Genomic DNA, 20355 nt, shown 5'->3' with positions numbered 1-20355 from the left:
GGGGGGGACACGGACACAACAGACATGACACAGTCATTTCTTAGAGGTCAGTATGTACAAGGCAAGTTGCAGTGACACACCACACTTTACTGTAAATATTAGCTAGTACAGATCTGTTAGAGTAGTTTTGCGAACAATTAGAAATCAGGGGTGGGGGGAAGAAATACAGTAGCCATATCTTTAATAAAAGATGCAACCTCTTTGTACAGCTTTTTCCTTTTGAAAAATCTACCCGTAAGATCTCAGCCTCCAAATAAAACTTTCCAACGTGTGGTCTGTAAGCAAAGAATGGTAACTTTAAAACATAACAATTCTGAAGAACGTTTATCACAAAAAATCACGAAGGCCTTCAGCCACAGCATTCGGCAACACACCTTCTGGGTTAGAAAGGCATTCTGTTGGAATAAAGCCAAGAGCAAATCTAAAGAAAATATTGTTCTTGACAAAACAAAGATTACAGTCTGAACAAGGGCTGAAAGGAGTAGCTGGGTGATTGAATTTCTGTATCATCATAAGATTGGCCTAAAGCTCTTCAGTACTAGAATCCTACTCATTCCTAATTCACTAACAGATGTCACCTAAGTCCATCCATGCTAGCAGCTTAGCTCCGTGCGTTCCTTATACGAATAGGTCTTTGAAGGCCAACTTGCAGAATACCTTTCCAAGGCCACAACGGTAGTAGGATTGTAGCTATAATGACCTAAAGAAGTATGCAAGGCTCAGAGAAGAGGAGCATCACCTAATAGATGAACTGCTATGGTAGGGGTGGGTGTAAGGGAAGACGACAGACATGCAGGCTGGCTCCCAAAAGATAAGCTGGTCAAACAGAATGACACTGGCACCCCTTACAAACTTTTCCCCAAGGCTAGAGCTGTATTATAGACATTTATGGACATTTGTATATCTTGATTAAATCTCGAGAGCTATGAATTATATTTCCCAAATTTGCATGCAGTGTTCTGAACCTTAAGGGCAAATCCTTCTTGTACAAGAGAGATTTAATAATAAACAAAACACAGGATCTTCTTAGACTGCATAAGACTGCCAGGTTTGCTTTATTTATTCTTTGGTTAGTTTACTGTAGAAATAAAATCCTGGTTTTGGCATTGCTGACTCTGTCATAAAATGACCATCCTGAATCCCACAGGCAAGCAGGTCTCTTGGCAGGTACAGAGAAGGTTCTCAGATCCATGGCTTGTCTATCTTCTTCCACTAGCCAGCTGCCATTTTTCACATCAGTATAAAAGTCAGAAATACAAAACATTTTTGAGCTCAAGAAACCTGTTAACATTAGATACTTGCAGATAAGCAGGCATTAATCTTTTATGTGATGAAAGCCAGCAGAAAAATGCTGCAAGACACTACTCATGGAATTTGATCACATAGAGCCTGGTATTGTTCACAGGATATATCAAGCACTCTGCCCTTTAAACAACAGACACTAACATGGTTTTCTATTAACCTGTTGCTTATTATTCCACATTTAACTGCTCCCCAAACAATCTCCTCTGCTGTTGAACTATACAGTGATTTCTCCAGGGCCTCTTTTTGGCCCTGCAAGCTGTCAAGCAGCTCTGGTCAAAGAAAGAGGAAAGACTACATTATATTCAGGAAGCTGAAACTCCTTTGAAAGAGAACAAAACTGGAGTAACACGACACAGGTACACAATAATCATTACAGCAAAACTTATTAGGGCTCAGACAGGAACAAATGCTCTGTGACCATTACCCTTTCATTTTTGTCTTTTTCACCAGACTTCTGTGGAAGGTACTGTATACCTGCAGTGAGTTCCATCTCAACTATACATATCCAGCCATATTCTTCTAGAACAGAGTCCATCACGTACAACAACTGTCTAGGACCCTGCTTCGAAAAGCAGGTCATACTTCTCAGAAGGAAGTACAGTTAAATGTCTTCCTACCCAAAGACAAAACTGTGGGGGAAAATAGCTTTTAAAACAAAAATGGCATGAGCAGTATATAGTAAATATGCTTTGCCTAAGCAAAAAGCACAGAGTAAGTTGTGAACCAACAACGTACGCAGCTATTCTACAGTCCCTTCCATCTACGCAGACATTCATCATAGGCAGTGAAGCTTCAAAGTAGGATAAACTACTCGACACTAGAATTATTCTAAGCAAACACTAAGAGTTTCCAGAAGGGAAAAGCAACATGGAGTTGCAAATTCATTAATACATCTCAGCAATTTGTATCTGCATACAAAAAACCTGTATTAAAAAAATAACTTAAAAAACAATACTTGCAGGACATTCTTCTGGTTATTTCTTGAAACTTGCTCTGCTTCACCAACCCAGATTTCATCTTACAAAGGATTGCTGTAAGCTCCAGATTAAGTACACTTTTTGCTCTGGAACACTTAAACATCAAAAACCACTGAGGGGTGTGGGAAGGGAGCCACTGGTTTCCTTTGAGGAATAGCAATATTTCTCATTAGAATTTGAAATATCCTTTCTGAATATCCTATTATCTTTCTAATAGCCCCAAATTACTGGGAAGTAAGAGGAAGAAGATAAGAACGACAACTTTCAGACACCAGAACATTTCCAGACCAACAAAGTTCTCACCTCCACCCCCTATTTTTAGAGTAGGAAAGCAACAGTCATCATGTCCTCTAATAAAAGGACACCACAGAGGAAAGCATCCCAAAGAAGCCATCTACTGCTGTGCAACTTTCCATTAACCACGGCAGTTTATCAAGTCCTCAAACGTTCCATAACGAAGTCTCCAAAGCTGGAACTGTACAGAGCTCCAGACATGGTTTTGTAAAAATACAATTCTACGACTTCCAAGATGAGTTCAGATCCGGGAGCAAAAAATGCTTGTGCAATGCCGAACCTAGGCTAAGCAAACCAGTACTGTGTTTTTACGACACTCACAAAATTACAGACAGAGAAATCACCTGATCCAACTACATATAACTCAGATTCAACATCAGGCTCAACTGCACCCTTTGCAGAGCCATGCAAAACTCAACATTGCAGAATACTTGCTAGGAAAAGCACCGCATTAGTGCACAGAACAAGGTCACATCTCCCCACACCACTCTAGAGCTTCCTCCGATACCTGTACCATCCAAATGTTTCTACTATTTAAGGTATCACATACACATCCACCACTCTGTCAAATATTTATACTCACCATTAACTCTTTATTAGCTAATCTGCCCTCTCCGAAAATATCGCCTTCACCACTTCCAGAGACGCTCTTCACACTCTTTGCTCAACGCAATCTTTAAACCTGATCGCAACTAAGGAAGCATTACATAGACGCTGCCTGCTCGGAGGAGCTATGGCATCTCCCCAGTTCCCACAGCGAGGAAGGCAGAGATCCACAAGGGCTGACTCACACCTTGTTCAAGGAGACAGGAGAAAGAGCCCAGGATTAGTGGACGGCCGAGAGGCCCCTGCCAGGTACTCACTGGTTGAATCCGGGTTGCCATTCCTCTCATCCTTGGCCACAGCTAGGGGGCTGGAAAAATTAATGAGAAAACAACAGGGAACGGCCAACATACAAGCCGTAAATACACACACAAGAGGCTCCATAAGCCCAAGCATTTGTGCTCCTTCCTGCCAGCCTCTCAACTCTTCTGGTAGCTTGGGAGTAATTCCTGTTCCAACATGCCGAGCTGGAAGCTACTGCAGCCAGCTACCTCCACGTAAGAAAGGAGTTTCCGGCAATCTTGCTGAGAAGCCCCCGAGGCCAGGTTAACAATCTGACTATGCCCAAAGATACTCAGGCTCTGAGAGTAAGACCAAAATTCTCTTTTTTCTTTTAAATCGGTTTTCTTTGCTTTCTTGTCACTCTGAGGAAAAGAGCTGACAAAAGCTTTCTGCAACTACAAAAGAGACCAAACTGCAACACTGTGACTATTTCCAGCCTGTCACAATTGAAAAAAAACTCAAGCTTCGTGACAGACCTGCAGTAAGAAGCGAGTAAGGGAGGGAGAGGGATATTAATGGTATTTTTTCCCCCTTTTGCTTTAACATTCGCAATACTCAATTTATTTCTGAAGTGAGATTTGAAGTGCCTGCCTCCCCAATTCTCCCTAGCTCATACATGTCTACTAGTTGACTTTTCAATCGGCTCTCACACATGAATGTTCAAAACATGAAAAACTTAATGTAGCCCTAGAAAAGATTAATGGAGAGACAGCTGCTTTAAGGCAAAACAGAATGCTTGAGAGAACGCAAAGTTCACCCCAGAACGTGGCTTCTGAACATTTTAGAACTTAATTTGTTTTTTCTCTCCCAACATATCCTAGAATATTCTCTATTTATTTGGTGAGGTGAAGAGAAAGGCAGGTAAGAGTGTAAGGTCTTATTTCACAAGGAACGGCGCTAAAAGCTGTCGTAATTTCCATCTTTCCCCACAATGGAACCTAAGATTAAATGCAAGTCCTGTAAGTATCATTAATTTCACTAACGATACTTCATGGTTTAGAGGCGTCAGTAAAGCAACCAGGGTCTTTTTAGTGATACTCTGTTACTGCCTGGCAAAATCACAGGCAGGACCAGAGGTACTCCAAGAACCTGAGAACTAAATAAGGCAACACTTTGCTAATTTAAGTTCAGAAGCCCCAGAAGCCATTTTTTTCCACCCAAAAAAAAGCACTAGAAACCATTTCTTCCACCCAAAAAAAAAGCACTAGAAACCATTTCTTCCACCCAAAAAATGCCTCTAAGAACTGAAACTGTGATACCTCTCACTTTCCAATGCACAGAAGTTGCAACCTGTTTTCAATCGCATCAGTTCCTTCCCACGCACACACATCAAGTAAACTCGACGGCAGCATGTACTCGCTATAGCTAAATATACTGGTAATATATGACTACCTAATTTGCAACCCTGGGAACGCACGTTTGGAGAAGATGGCAGTTTGCTGCACTTTTACATAACATAAATTTAAACGGAAGGAACACCACCTACCATTTTCTTTAATTAGCGTTTCATTTGGCCATTATCAACTTAATTTCTGTAAGCCAACTCCGGCACGCGAGAAGCAGCTTCACAAATAAATCGGATGCCGTTTATACGTTTATCACCAAGAACCCACTTGAACAGAAAAGCAAAGGTTTTATCCGCAACGGAGCCGGACAAAGCCCCCCCCCCGCGCCCCGGCTTCGCACGGACAGAGCCGGGGGGGGGGGGGTCACCTTCCCCCAGCCCTCGGTAAGGAGGAGCGAGCCCCTTCCCCGCGGTACCGTGGGCGGGGGGGAACGAATCCCCGTGAAACGTTCCACCCTCTCGGTCAGTCGGCCAGCCAAGCCATGCCGCCGCGGCGGAGCCGCCACCGAGACCCCAGCGGTCAGGGGGAGAGAGGCCGCCGAGCGCAGCCCCGGGCGGTTTTTCCCCCCCCCCCCCCGGGCCCGCAGCCAGGGGAGGGGCGGCCGCCGCCACCATCTTGCAGCCGCCCCCGCCTCCCCGGGCACAAAGGGAGGGCAGGGCCGCCTCCCGCGGCGCCGGGCGGGCAGCGAACCCCCCCCACACCCCCACACCCACACCCTCCTCCTCGACCCGCGGGGATGGAGCCGGGGTCCCCCCGCCCGGCGCTGCCCGCCCCCGCCCCGACTCACCTCCAGGCGGAGGGAGGCACCGCAGCCCCGCAGGAACTCGCGGATGTTGCTCAGGCACTCGCCCTCCGTCCGCGGCTCCGGGTACACCTGCAAGAGAAGAGGCGGACGGCTCAGCGCGGGGACCGGCCCGGCCCGGCCCGGCTCGGCCCGGCGTCCCCCCCCGGCTCCCCTCACCTCCCGCTCCCTCCGCAGGCGGCGGCGGCGGCGCCGATCGCTCCCACTGAAGGGGTTGAACCGGGAAGTAAACACGGAGGACAGGAAATGGCGTGCGAGGGCAGGGGGGCCCCGGCCGGCGCGGCCCCGGGCGGCGAGGGGAAGGAAGGAGGGAAGGAGGGAAAGAGGGAGGAAGGGAAGGAGGGAAGGAGGGAGGGAAGGAGTGAAAGAGGCAGGGAAGGAGGGAAAGAGGGAGGGAGGGAAGGAGGCGCGGCCCGGCCCGGCCCTCCCCCGCCCCGCCCCGGCCGGCGCAGGGAAGGCGGGGAGCCCGGCTGGGAGCGCCCACAGGCCTCCCCGCCTTAGTCTTTTATTAATTTTTTAAAATAATACTACACGCGCACACACACCCCCCCTGAGCCGGCTGCAGGGCGAGGCGAGGCGGGCCCGGGGCTGAGGGGCAGCCGGGACACAGCCCCGCCCGCCCCGGGCCGCAGCGAGAAACCATCGTGCACGGGGTGAAGTGCCCACGTCGCGGGTGGGTCGCCTCGGTTGTTGCAGGCTGCCGGTGCCCACCTCCCCCCCCCGGTGTTTTGACTTCGGTTCGCCCTTAACGATCGGTTTTCTGACGAGGAATTGTACCAGAAATGCCCCAAACACCTCAGTGGGAAAAGAGCAGTACCCGGAGTTAATGATCGACCAATTCCAGGGTCCGACGTTAACGAGCTCTGTTTACCTGCAGTTTATTAAACTTCTTCCTGCGCCAGAAGAAAAGCAGCTTCACAAAGAGGAAAACCTTGACCGAACTTAAGAGAAAAGAGCCTCTGGCAACGCAGCCGTGTCCTCTCCGCAGCCGCCTTCGTGCTGCCTTGGGTTCAACCTCTACCCCAAAAGCCAAGCGTAGACCTTCCACGGAAAAGCAGCCAGCCCCATGGGCTTCGGGGACGTAGCTTAACCTACCACAGCTCAACTCAAATTCTGCGTGCACGTAAGCATCATTTCACAATAAATTCATTGATTTCTGTGAAGTAGTTTAGCAAACAAAGCGTTGCCCAAACTGAGAGAGGTAAGCAGACCTGCAGCCCTGGACACCTCGTTCTGTTGGAAGGGGAAAGCCTAGCACAGGCATGCACTGCAAGTCGCTGGAAGCTGAGGAGGCAACGTGCGGCGGACGGCGTGTCCTTCGATTATGCATTACACTCGGAAGGAAGATTTGTTAACGGCACCCGTACGTCAAGGCTACATAAACCTCACAAGCATAATCCACCTCCACAGCACTGGGAACTTGGCGTAAGGTTGACTCCAAACACTGCACCAACCTGAAACCAAGGCAGTGCCTTCCCATACATTTATAGGGTATCAAAGATATCTCTGACCCCATGATGCCACAAAATTAACAAATGCAACAGCACGACAGGGTGAACCTGGTATGAAGAAACTTAAAACACAAGTCACTATCATTTCCTAAGCACAAAATTCAGATGAGTTTTAAATGAAAGCCACTATTTTGTAATACAAGGAACTTGGTAGCAATACGAGATGAATAATTTTCCTTTCCTTAAGCAAGCACACATACATCAAACTCCTCGAATTGTTGGGTACTATGATAAACTGCTATGGGTTAAGAATAACCCTTTTACTACACTAAAATGTAAAGGGAAAGCCAAAGAAGTCCCATGGGAGTACGACAGCCTGACAGATAAGTTCAGTAAGTTTAGAAAGGATGTAAGTGGTGAGAGAACCTCTTGAAAACGTCATGAGCTTCATCCCTCTTGCTTGTTATACTTTTTGATTATTACTTTATTTCTTAATTCTAGTAAGAAATCTCAACCTTAGTCAATCATGCCAACATCCCTTGTTGGAATAGGTTCCTGAGAATCCTGTTAGTCTCCTCCATGTTCCTAACAATTATATAGTTGCAATTTATAACTCTTTTTTTTTTCTTAAACTATTTGCATAATAACTGGGTTTTATCTCCCTTTATAGGTCATACTTCCTCATCTCTTATTTTGCACCCACCATTTTCTTCGTTGCTTATACTTCATTCATCAAGGCCTCCCTTCATTCTGAGAAACCTTAAAATTACTTCTACTCTCCAAACAATAACCTCTAAGAAGAAATCAAAGTAAACCTAGATTTCTCTTAAAAAAAACAAATGTCTTGTCTCATAACATAATCCACATTAACACTATTCCCTAAATCCCCAACATGTTAAGCGCAGAGCTCTGTAATTGTAAGAAAGCCACATATATGTACTACCACCTTATAAGAGACTGCACATAATTCATAAAAGACTGCACAATACCTGGAAGTAGGCCAAAAAAGGGGGGGTAGGGGTGGTGCAGGGATAAGGAGGGACATCTGATTAGAGGAGAGCAAAAACTTCCAATTAAAGACTAAAGAAACAATGAGCAAAGAAAACCCAAACCCTGCAAATTGTCCTCTGTCAGGTCTGGAAGTTTAAAATAATGCCAAATACACGTAGGGCTGAAGTCTCACAGACCAGTACTCTAATGTATGTTAAAAATCATCTTCCTTCGAAAGAATGAAGTTACAGTAAATCTTTAGAAATGCCATTTCTTCTCTCACAAAACAAGGGGAAAGACTTCAGGGGTGATGTGAGAAGCAGGCTACATTTTCTCAGCTCTGTGGCTACAATGGCATTTTTATCCAAGAGGAGAGAGAAGCGTATGGGTAACGAATGTAAAAATACCTTAGCATTTGTATCCCGCTACAAATTTAAAGTGTTAATGATCCCATGAAAAGAAGCAAACCCGTTAAGTTATTTACCTGGGAAATCTTAATGTGATTCTGGCAACCTTCTCCTACAGATGGCCGAGAAACACAGTGAGGGATCCGAGTAACAAACTCAGCCCCTCTGACAGAATCTCAAAGTGCAATTATGTGGGCCAAGTCCGTGTTAAAAATCACACTTACGGTATACGACATCCTTCACATACAGTTATAGGCAGGTCAGGAGGGTGACCTCTCTCTCACAGATCACATTTATAGCCTCGCAGACTATTCAAAACCTAACAGAACATAGCTGCAAGCAGACCACAGGCAGGTAAGTACTAGTCTGCCTGAAAGATGGCAAATACACTCAGAGGGAAAGAATAAACAAAATCAAATAGAGTCATACTCCAAAATTACTTAGCTTAATAAAAAGTAGATTGCATGCACATAAAGCCAAGGAAATAAAGAGGTTACATATTTTCCTCTCCGATATTTGCTTCATCCTCTTGCTTTCACAGACCAAGACCCTTAGTTCATTAATAGGGGCTGTCTTCTTATATGTCTATACAAGTCCCAGTACAAAGAGGCCTCAGTGTCCAACTGGAACCTCTATGTGCTCTAGTAATACAAATAAAAAAGATTAATAGTAATTAGAAAAGACAGGAATTCCAGAGGGACCTGACAGATTCTTAATTAGGGACTGGGGCTCCACAGTGGAATCCAAAGAGACAAGTGGAAGGCAATACACAGAGCAGCAACAGTTTAAACCACTTCTTCGTGGTTCAGGGACAGGTTCTGATTAAGATTTAATCTCTCAGGGAGTAGTTCTGGAAATCACGGATAGTTCAATGAGGACACTTATGTTATACACTGCAGCTATCAAGGAGCAGAGCACATCTTCCGCCATCCAGAAAAGATGGAGAATATTTGCCATACAAATAGATGGTACCTAGCTAAATGTTACATCCCTTTTGATCAGTTTAAATCTATCATTTTAATCATCAATGACAAATGCATTAAAAAGGGCATTGTGGAGTCGGGCAGTATCAAGGAAAGGTATGACAGGGGTGGTCTTAGAAAAAATGAAAAAGGCTACCATTAGTTCATTTGAACAGGGAAAGTATATGAAGAAAATAAGCAAGGAATGTATGAAATAATGAGTTTAAAAGGAAAAACAAAGTCCTTTGATGGCAATAAGTAAACACGAGAAATTAATAAGAAGTAGGAGACATCTTGAGCTACATGTATGGAAAACTAGCTGTATATTTGCATTTCTCTAACAAACAAGTTGACAAAATGAGTGAAAGAAGAGAGGTGTATGAGGCCTTCAAACATAAACTGCAATCTGCCATGAGGGCAATAGGAAGAGATTGAATGACAGCAGAGTTAATACACGTAAATAGAAAAAAAAAAAAATCAATCATTTACCTAGCATGACATAAAATATGTACAACATGGTTTACTATGTAAGATTATCTCAGTTAGGAGAAAGCAGAAACTAATAGAGAACATAACAGATAGCTGCAAACTAGTAGGCATGTCCAGCAGACACTTAAAAATGTCCCGTTCAGGAGTACGACTGCCTGAGTCTGAAGTTTGAAGACTTGGCCCTCAAGCAGGGGTACTAGGGGAAAACCCCGTGAAGAGGGAGCCCTGCACTGTGAAGAGCGTCACAGAAGAATGCAATCCCAAAAGGAGGTGTTGTAGGGACAGGGTGGATGAGGGTGCTGTCCTCTGTCACAATGTGCCGGACCATTTTTCCTGCACCCTGTTCATCCTGCCTGGAGCCTTTTACACCGTATCTGCCTCGCAGCAGGAAACTGATTTCTCTCCAGGTTTCAGAACACCTTGTACATACAGAGCATTACCACAACCTAATCTGTAAAAACACTATAAATGAACCACACAACAAAGCTCATGAAAGGGTCCTGTGGATCACATTCGGTCCCACAGCAGCCGTGTTTTGTGTCCAGCCCCTTTCAGTGGCTAAGGCACAACATCAAGGGCAACTGGTCTTCCAATGGAGCACAGAGGCGAACATCTTCTGTGCAAGTGCCGCAGGCTGGGCTTTGTCACCAGGGTTTGCATTCACAGATAAAAATGAGATTTAAAAAAATGATGATGAGGAAACCAGGCCATTCTCACCCTAACCTGGGCTGTGAAGCTGCAGGTTGATTCACTGTCCAGCAACTCCTGCAGGTTCCTTCCCTCCCCACCGCTCCCAGCGGTGCTACCTCCTGTCCGCTCCTGCTCCCATGCCCAGCAGGGTCCATCCCTTGGGGCATTCGAGTTTCCTGCTCTGTCCTCTGTCCCAGAGCACCGGCCCTCATAAATTGCCCCCAGCAGGGATGGAAAAGAACGAGTGGCTTCTTGAGAGGCTTGCTAGGGACCGATGGCAGGTATGGCACTCCCTCCGTAGTCGGTGAACAGAGCTGGGCTCAGAGGACTGCGGATGGATCCCCACGCTCCTCCCAGGACAGCAGGAGTCATAGCTGGATTTTAAAGGGTCGCATCTTCCACATCTCTAAGTGAGGAGCACTCTGCAGTTGAGCCCAACCACTTCATGGATCACACGTCTTGCTGGCGGCGTTAGGTGACCTTAGCAGGATGCTAAAATTAAACTAAAACCACAGATCAGCATTCTCAGCAAGGCGCAGTTTTTCTTTTAAAATTAGGTGTCTTGATAGAGCACCAGATCTTAACACGATACTGCTTCTGTGGTACTGTAGCTCTTTAGTACTGACTTTTCCCAACTTAGAAAACCTGCTGCCCACAAACTTTTCAATAATAAGCCACGCAGCAGTTACCGTGTGCTAGACACCTGTATTCTGGCATGAGGAAACCTACCTCTGAAAACACAGCAGCAGTCAGTCAGCATAGATCATAAGAGCTAGATCCAGTAAAAGACTGAAGCTCCTACAAGCCATGCACTAAGGTGCCCAAATTTTAAATTTCCAGGGTTCACGCAAGAATTCGCCTAGGCTCTGCACACAGCACAAAGGGGAAGGCAGGTGCCTTAAAATATGCCCCAAAGTTCTTATATGCTGAGAAGGATACCCGGCCTTGAAGTTAACCAAGAGCTAAGACACAGCAGAAGGCAAAAGCAAGAGTGCACCTATGTTCTTGACCCCATCCGGGACTTTAACACAGTGAGCCTTCATATGCTTAGCAGCCCAAACTCCAGTCATCTCCTGGACTTACAAGAGTCCCTTGAGTGTCCTTTGGAAGAACTCAGCAGTGCATCCTCTCTGAGAAGTGACAGGTGCCCACTTTTTATGAAATAATTTAGGATGGAGGTTCCCAAGCCTCTTGCCCTTGGACACCACTATTTGTGACAGCCGCAGCAGCAGCAGCTCTTAGGTCCCACTGCCTTGGTCCATAGCCATCACCACAGCTAACCCCATATCTGACGCTCCTCTGCCACACATCCTACATCATCACCATGCCAGTCCCTCTGCTCCATCCTTCCAACTGTCCCACCTCAGACCACACACCACCACCTTCCAAAACAGCAACTCCAATCCCACATTTCGCCCTACTCTTCCACCATACAACCTTATCCCAGCACCCTTCCTTTACTGTCCAATGAGCTATACCAACTCATCAGCCACAGCTCCATGCTCCCTCAACTCCCACCCTGCTATGGCACCTGGAACCAGGAGCACTTTGGTTGACTTAAAACTCCTCCAGCTCTTTGAGTCCTTCCCCTGCACATGTTCAGAAATGCTCGTCTGCTTGACCAGCCTTCATTAACAGTGACCTACATTCAAACACACCAATGTTCTGCTTTAGCCGCTTCAGTCCCTTATTGGGAATAGCCCTCAAAAACTAAGTTCAGCCAAGTTTGCAAAGGAAATTTACAGTTTGGTTAAAATGCCAGCCTTGATAAACTGGCTCTTTGATTCTTACACAACAACCAGAGCTACTTTTTTTCTATAATCTGCCCTGCGAAAATGATACCATAAAACTGATACAGCTGTTTGAGCTCGTCCTTTCGGATTTGCAACTGTATTAAACAACATTCAGGAAAACAGTACATTCTTTGCAGTGGAAGTACTGTACTTTTGTCAGTTCCCTTGGACCCTGATCAAATTCCCATCAAAGTCTATGAACTGACTCCCAGGAGGCGGGTATTTGACCAAGCCTTAAGATACAAACACAGCTAAGTTAAGGGCGCCTGGACATTCCAGATGGTATTTTTGTTTTCTGAAGTTTCCATTATATTTTTATATTTCACACAAAAAACTACAATAAGACACCATTAAGAAACTGAGAATGCCAAGCACGTAAAACTTAGCAAATACAAGACTGACAGCTGCCTTTGCAACTGCAATTACGATCCACTTGCAGGCCAGCTTGTGAACTGAATCAGGCAGGAGTCTTACTGGAACACATGCATGGGAGCGTGCCTTAAGAATTTTATGTATACACATAAGAGGGTCTAGTTGCAGCTGCAGGAGTAATCTTTCCAGTGTTTCCTAAATGCTGAGACCTAATACTCCTAATTCCTGTGGTTTTGCTTATTTTCTTGCTGTTTTAAAGAAAAAGAGGAAATCGGCTAGCGTGCAACTGTCACCAACCCCGTGCAGTATCATCAGCCACACGCTGTGGAGCTCCAGGAGTGCCAGCATTAGGTGCCTGCAGGAAGACGTGTGTTTCCCTGAACTCATTGAGTGGAAAAAGCCCGATGAAGTGCTGCTCCAGGCGCGGGCAGCGTTCAGGCAGGGCTTGGCGAGAACCTACCTAAAGAGGTTCCCCTGCAAAGGGAGGCTGGCGGGTAGGGATTTTGCAACCCTTCTCAGATAAACCCTGCAGCATTTCCCACGCAGCGTCGCTGTTTTGGTGCAGCACAAGCTCGGGCTTCAGGAGTCCAATCACTCAGGGTTTGTTTACACTGGGAGAGCTCTGCTGCTAGATATGCTGGCATAGCTCCTTGGTGTGGATGTAACATATGCCAGAGAGGGAATTCCTCTGCCAGTCTAACGGTACCGCTTCCCCCAATGACATTAACGAAGCCAACAAAAGCACTTCTCTGTCAGCACAGCTGCACCGGCGGGGGTGTGTGTGTATGATTTTTACTGCTTTTTCCCCCCTCTCTCTGTGTGCAAATATTCCATAGGACCACCGAAGCCCTGCAGTGGAGACCCTCTCCTGGGCAAGCTGCCAGCATCATCCAACGGCGCTCACTGCAGAGCAGGAAAATGGAGACCTGAACGAAATGCTCTTAGACCCCAGCAGCATTTCACGGGCCAAGAGGGGACTCTGCCCACCGGGTGCCAAAGGTCCGTGGCGAGGAGTGGCACGACAGGAACTTCTTGCAGACGAGGCCAGGCACCCCTCCTCGACTCCGCGGTGCCGGCAGCGGGTGATGGCAGCAACCACGTCGTACCGAGAGATGTGGAGGGAAGGTGGCTTTGCTCCACGCAGTGAAGTCGGGGAGAGCGTGGGAGTATCTCACTGCCTGAGGATCAGGGACTAAAGCTCAGCTAGCCAAGGTGCAAGACTGACGCCGCTTCCGTGTTGCCAGCTCACAGTATTTTTGCAAGCCCTGTCATGCTTGAAATGTTTTAAGGTTCCAGCTCTTCAAATCACAGCCACTGAGTAACAACTAAATAAAACTGTTATTTAAGAAAGATGTATATTGAATTCCCTTCAGCGGTTCAAAGTCGGATTTTAAGTACCTATATGTGTGTATATATATGTATAAATACATTTACATACATATATAATTTGTCAACTTCAATTTCAAAGCCAGACTTCCAGTTTTTCTAAAGCTTGAATTACAGTCTTAAACATTTTCAGCTGAACGACGTGGTGCCCTCAGCCACTAGCATGCAGCAGTAACCAGAGGGAGCACGCTGGTGGCACCTCCCCAGCTCTTCCTCCTCCCCACAGAGACACAGTGTTCAGCGGATGGCCTGGGTAGCAGTAGGGCATCTGAGGGCTAAGGAATTGCCTTGTCTGTTGTCCATATTATGCACAGACATAGAAAGAATGCATCGAGAAACTGTGGAAAGGACACTAACGAGAGTAAAACCAGCAAAACTACATTACCCTTCTGTATTTAGTCACAAAAACAATTTAGTCCCCAGCAGTTTCCTTAATCGCCCCCTCTTTTCAGGGTCTGGCATGCCCTTATTTAATTCAGTCTAGATCCTTATGCATTAAAAGGGTCTGATTTTCAAGGAAAAAGACAGCAAACACAGATGCACGTCCTCTGCTTCTTCAGCGCACACAGGCAGACTGTGTTTCTCTGGATAACATCCCAGTCACCAGAATTACAGAGCCAGTGCATAGATGGGAAATGCAAGGGCATTCTCCTTCGGTGCATCCGTGCACCCCTGCTCTCACAAAGCAACCGGAGTAATGTGGTAAATGACAACTCTGTAAAAGGGCTGAACGATCCCCTAAGAAGCTCACAGTAACACGTATGAGAACAGCACCTATTCAGGAAAAAGGCACTCTTACAACTTCTCTTGGGATAGCTTTCCCCCGGCGCTTTGCTCGCCCTTGCAGTGCTTCCACCCTGGAGCAACAGCATCCGCACGCACGCCGGTGCTCCCCAAGCACGCAGCCACGGCAGGCACAGCTGCCTGCCACTGATTATTCTTGCCAGAAGCACAATAATCTCCTTGGGAGGCTCTACGTAAGGACTGTTGCCGGGGGGGGAGAGCATATGCACATTAAAACGCAGATTTGGCTTCCTGCCTCCCAGGTCTAGTCCTACGATGACCTTCTGCTGCTGCTGCAATACCAGCGTCTGCAATACCTTCCCAACAGATTTCAGTGATAGAAAGCAGGACAGTCCTTCAGTTCAGCCAGGCAGACCCCGATAGCCTCACCGGGGCTGCCAGGGCAGAGCCAGCCTGCCAGAAGAATTTCCAAAATTCAGATTGCTCGGGGGCAGCCAGCACCTGGCAACTGCTACCTTAGGAGTAGTAACCTCTGCACCACGGGTGGGATGCTCACCACGGTTCCTGAGCTCTGCCTGGGCTCCACAGTCAGCTCACAGCCGGCATTGCACCCTCCGCAAAGGTACTGGGCTATAAAAACCACCACTTGTTATTAACCTGGCTCCCAAACAACTTCCCTTTCTTCTTCCTTTGCAATGCTTGAAATACCACGTCCAAGTGACACCTTGTCACAACAGGGCAGAAGTACTTGGCCCCGATACATCTGTGTGAAATCAGAGATAAGTGAACATACATCTCCCTTTGCCGGAGCCGTAGGTGCACACACCCATCGTGAGGACAAGGCTGGCGAGACAGCTGCCGCACGGGGCAGCCCGAACCCTCCTTTTGGGGACTCTGACCCTCTTTCAGTGCTTGCGTTCATACACAGCAATTCATTTGCCTTGTGAGTCACCAAGAGTTAATTTCTTCCTAAATCACAATTCAGAACACCCCATCTAGCCAAAGACCTCCGTCATTAAAAAGAGAATCATACTAATACACGAGGTATTTATAAAAAGATCCTAATCTTTGCTGCCATCAGTCCTGATACTATCCCAATTAACAACCAAATTAATATCGACGCTGGTGCCCAATCCTCCATGGGGAGAACGAAGTTTTCTTCCAGCCACACACCAAGTCTCAGCCAGCAAGAGAGAGCTGTGTTTATTTTCCCAGGGCCAGCCCCGCACCGATTCTCTCGCCCCTCGGCTGTGGGGGAGCGGCGAGAGGAAGCGGCTGTGTTTTGGATCTGCCTCCCACACACAGCCGAGCAGCTTCGGGGTTGTTTAATCCTACGCTCGGTGCAAGGGCTGGGGATGGTCTGTTTGACGGAGGGGGGGCCAAGGCGTGTGAGACCCGGCACGCTTCCCCATCCCCTGGCTTCAAAGCGCTGAACCAGCTGCTCTCATCCCCTCCAGGAGCCCCTAGCAGGAGCGGGGGGGACCACGAGGTGCCAAATGGCTGCTGCACGGCATCCCCCCATGAGTCTTCCCCAGTTTCCCCAAATGTAACAAAGCTGTCCTCCAAATGATGCTTTCTGTCCAACAGCTGACCATAAATGAAAGTACAAACAAAACTTAATGGAGCGCGAAGCCTCATATGACAAGGAAAATTCCCGCTCCAGTTCTGATCTCTGTTTACAACGTCAAAAGTGGGTCAAACTGGTCTGCGATGGAGGAATCTGTTTGGAAGACAATCTCTGCGAGGAAAAGCATCTAAGCGGCAGATGACCGCACTGCAATGCTTCCACAGGGATCCTCTCCCCTGCCATCGAAGTAACTCAATTTTACAGTGCAGGGTTGAAATCCTGTAACTTGAAACCATGGCTTTTCATTCAAAGGACTTGAATTCAGCAATTCCCTACCTTTTAGAGCAGATCAACTGACCACTGTGTTTCAGCACGCATCTCTGCGCTTTAAAAAACTAAGACATGGCTGGGTTTGGTCAGGGTGGGGGAAGCTGTTGTGGTTTTTGTTGGTTTTGTGGTTTGGGGTTTTTTTTCAAGTAACTGGTCTCCCTTTTGTTCCTTTCCTGTGTTTGGGGTAAGGCTTTGAGCAGTACCATCACACTGCCTAACCCAACTATTTTGTTTTACCCTGTCATGGTCTCTCTCAAAATGCAAAGGAATCGCAACGATGTTAAATGGGAGCCCCAACATGAAAGAAGCAGTCTGTAGTAACATTGCTTTCCAAAGTATTTTTGTTCAAGAGTTCTTGGGATCTGGTGAATTTAATATCTGTCCTTAGCTGTTGTTCAAGATAGAAGATGACTAACGTAAACAAATTTAGCCAAAACTTCCTGACAAGAAGCTCTGTACGTTGTTCTGTGCAAGGATGGTACACAAATACACAGCAGTCTAAAGGAAGAACATACTAACCAGCCTTGAAACCCACTAATTTGTTTTATCGACTTGAGAAAAATCTGTTCTTTGACCTTCAAGTGCTTGATTTCTTTTATGATCACATAACCTTTATTTATTAAAAACCTTCTACTAATTACTCTCAGGGTACCCAGAGGCTTTAAAAAAGCACAAAATATCAAAAAATGTATTATTGCATTCCTGCACATATTGAATCCTCTTTCTAAACAGTTTTTGAAAGAAAGAAATGCATTTATAGCATTTTCTAGAAAACATCTTAAAAAAACCCCAACTGATAAACATTCCTTCTTATTTCTAACTTCTTTTTTTTTTTTTTAAATGTTCTCTTTGGGTTTAGTTACTACTATGTATTTACATAAAAACGAGCTCTGTGAGTCTGCAAAGTGTCTGCTGATGTCAGATATTTACAGAAAGTTATGATCTCAAGTGATTTTAAGAACTGAATGAGTCTACATCTGTGGGACAAACCTTTTATCTTTTAGACTTCAAAAATGTCCAGTTCGACCTGGGGGCTTTCAGGACAAATAAGGAATGAAAGGGCTCATATTTAAAATGCACTCAATAAAAAAAAAAAAAAACCTAATGAACAGTAGCAGCAAAAAAGACATTGAAAAAATAACATAATACAGGGAAGGATGTAAATTTTATATTTTTTTATTAGCAAACAAAAAAAAAGTAAGTATCATGGAAATAGTTCAGACTTATAACAGCAGCTGAGAGCATGAAAGAAGTATCTGGTATATACTCTGAGTCTGCAGAAAAAGAATATTCACAAAGTTGGATGGGAAAATGAGTTCATGAGTCTCTCAGACGCACCTATGAATTAGAAAGCGCAACGTGAAAGGCCCAGAAAAAAAAGTACAGTTCGCTCGCAAAAAAAATAAAAAAGCACCTAATAAAAAAAAAAAAATTAAAAAAGGATGATTTCTCCCCAGCCAGACTTTACCTAAGCCAAAGCCGGAGGAGACACACTAGGTTGGCAGGCACCTCCGGCAGCCGCCCGTCCCAGCGCCCTGCTCAACGCGGGGCGAGCTCGGGGAGGTGGGAGGCTGCGACGCGCCAGCGTTCCTCCTGCCCTGGCTCCCGTCCCAGCCCACGCACCACCCACCGCAAACCCCGCGCCACGAGGTCCGTGAGAAGCCCCCGACGGCCCTTGGCAGGCCAGGCCGGTGGTGGGGTAGGCTGTGGGGAGCTGTGCCCCCCTGCAAACCCTCCTCTGGGTGTGGGTGCCGTGGAGGGACCCCCTGCCCAAGCATCAGAGGTGTTCGCTCCTCTGACGTGAAGAGAGAAGAGAGCCTCTCATTCACACTAACAGAGCTGTCCCTAGTTATACCATACACGGAAAAACACGTTAACTTGGGAAACACTGTTCTAACACTTATTCCTGTCATGCTCTTTTATTTATTTCACTGTTCAGTAGCGCCCATTTCCCAAATTGAGTTCAGGACCCCATTTTGCAAGGCTTGACATCTGCACAAGGGGAAAAACTTTTTTCTGCCCCGAAGCTCAGGACCCAAAGCCACAGGATTTTGGAGAGATGCTCTCAGAGAACGCCTTGAGCGGCACGGCCAGATGGGCTGCCCAGACCCTCCTTGGACTTGGTGCCACCAGGCAAGAGAACCTGGGGGCGAGGAGGCACAGGCAGAGCCTGCCCAAGCGGGTGGGTGGCCAGGCGGGGGGATCCCCACGCCAAGGGGGTCCCTGCCCTCCGCCCCACATCACACGTGTCACCTCGGCTCCCGAGCTGCAGTTTACAGCCCAGCGCACCGGACAGCAGCTCGCACCTCACGCACCACGGCCGCAAAGCCGCAGAGCCTCGGGGGGGGAGACACGTCCTCTTCGGCTCTATCACACAAACAGCCACTTTTGGGAAAGCGGTGGCTTCGGCTGTCCCAGCTAGCTCCGCCAGTCGCCGTGGTGGACCCCGAGGTAGCCAGGCTCACACCACCGCCAACACGCTGCCCTTGCTCTCGTTGCTTCCATTGCCCATCGGTAGCACCATGGGCTCCCACAGGGTTTCCGTATCCCCACGCCGCCTCCTAATTTGCTTGTGCCTTTAGGGGGGGCAGGAACGACCTACTACAGCCAGCAGAGCAGGACTCCACTCCAGAGCCAGGACCTCCACGCTACAGTACAACACAAACCAGTAACAACCCCAGTCGGCGGGAGACTGAAGAACTGAAGGGAGACAGTCCAGTCCAGTGCCCTACCGAGCTCAAAGCACTGGTTTTCAACTTTGTGGGTCGGCGGACTACTTGAAGAAGAGCCACCAAAGGTAAGAAGCAGCGCATTGTCAGCAGGCTCCAATGCATGGAGTGGTCTGCCAACTGCAAAAGGTGAAAAATGCAAGTTTTCCCATCAGCATAGCTGATGACCTTCATCAGTCTTCTCCTCACTACCTTGCATCGGCTCCTAAGGAAAGTTTTGGCAACACACGGGTCGCTACGCTGTTGAACGCCAGGTGAGACAACTGGATTGTCCCAAGTCTCGGGGCACAGTACCAAAAATAAAACCCCTCCCCTCTAGTTGAGCTACGACGGGAATTACGTACGCACACATAACACATAAAAGTTACCTGACAGAGTACATTTTCTTCAAACGCAACGCAGGAGAGAGCTGCGACGCGTTTTTTCACCCCGAAAAGAACGAGATGTTTTCTCCACAGGCTACCAAGCAGCAGAAGACCCAAATAACGCTAAAACAGCCTTCAGGAAAACGAAGCATCAAACACTAAGATGTCCTTCAGGGGCTGGGAGGGATGAGCTGAATCACCTCCCGAGCGAGGTGAGGCAACGACTATTCCAGCAGTTGCGTAGACAAGTTTGCAGCCGGTTCGTGGCACGCCAGGAAAGATCCGTAACTCCCCCCCCTCAAAAAAATGCTTCTCCCATGCACAGCCAGGACTCCGATGTGGAGAGCGAAGCGTTTTCTTACGGAAAACACTTGGAAAACCGCGGCCCTCAAGGGAGAAGCCCTCTTCAGCCAGGCTGCCCCCCCCCACGGGCGCACCCCCACCACCTCCCCCTCAACCTCGGGCCCGGGG

General features: G+C 47.2%; 1 protein-coding gene across 3 annotated transcripts in view; it reads right to left on the bottom strand.

Annotated features, from left to right (window-relative positions):
• ARHGEF7 (Rho guanine nucleotide exchange factor (GEF) 7) overlaps positions 1-20355 on the bottom strand; it is a 125634-nt gene that overhangs the window by 104942 nt on the left and 337 nt on the right. For 2 of the 3 annotated variants that reach the window (XM_010575628.1, XM_010575630.1), the window contains exon 2: positions 5595-5681. The exons of the other annotated variant lie outside the window; for it this stretch is intronic. In XM_010575628.1, the coding sequence (XP_010573930.1) occupies positions 5595-5681 (87 nt within the window). The remainder of the gene's footprint in view (positions 1-5594; positions 5682-20355) is intronic. 3 annotated transcript variants of the gene reach the window in all.

This window comes from Haliaeetus leucocephalus, unplaced genomic scaffold, assembly GCF_000737465.1.
Source record: "Haliaeetus leucocephalus isolate CR32 unplaced genomic scaffold, Haliaeetus_leucocephalus-4.0 Scaffold495, whole genome shotgun sequence".
In the NCBI taxonomy this organism is placed as follows: domain Eukaryota; kingdom Metazoa; phylum Chordata; class Aves; order Accipitriformes; family Accipitridae; genus Haliaeetus; species Haliaeetus leucocephalus.
This window is presented reverse-complemented; position numbering and strand designations above follow the sequence as displayed.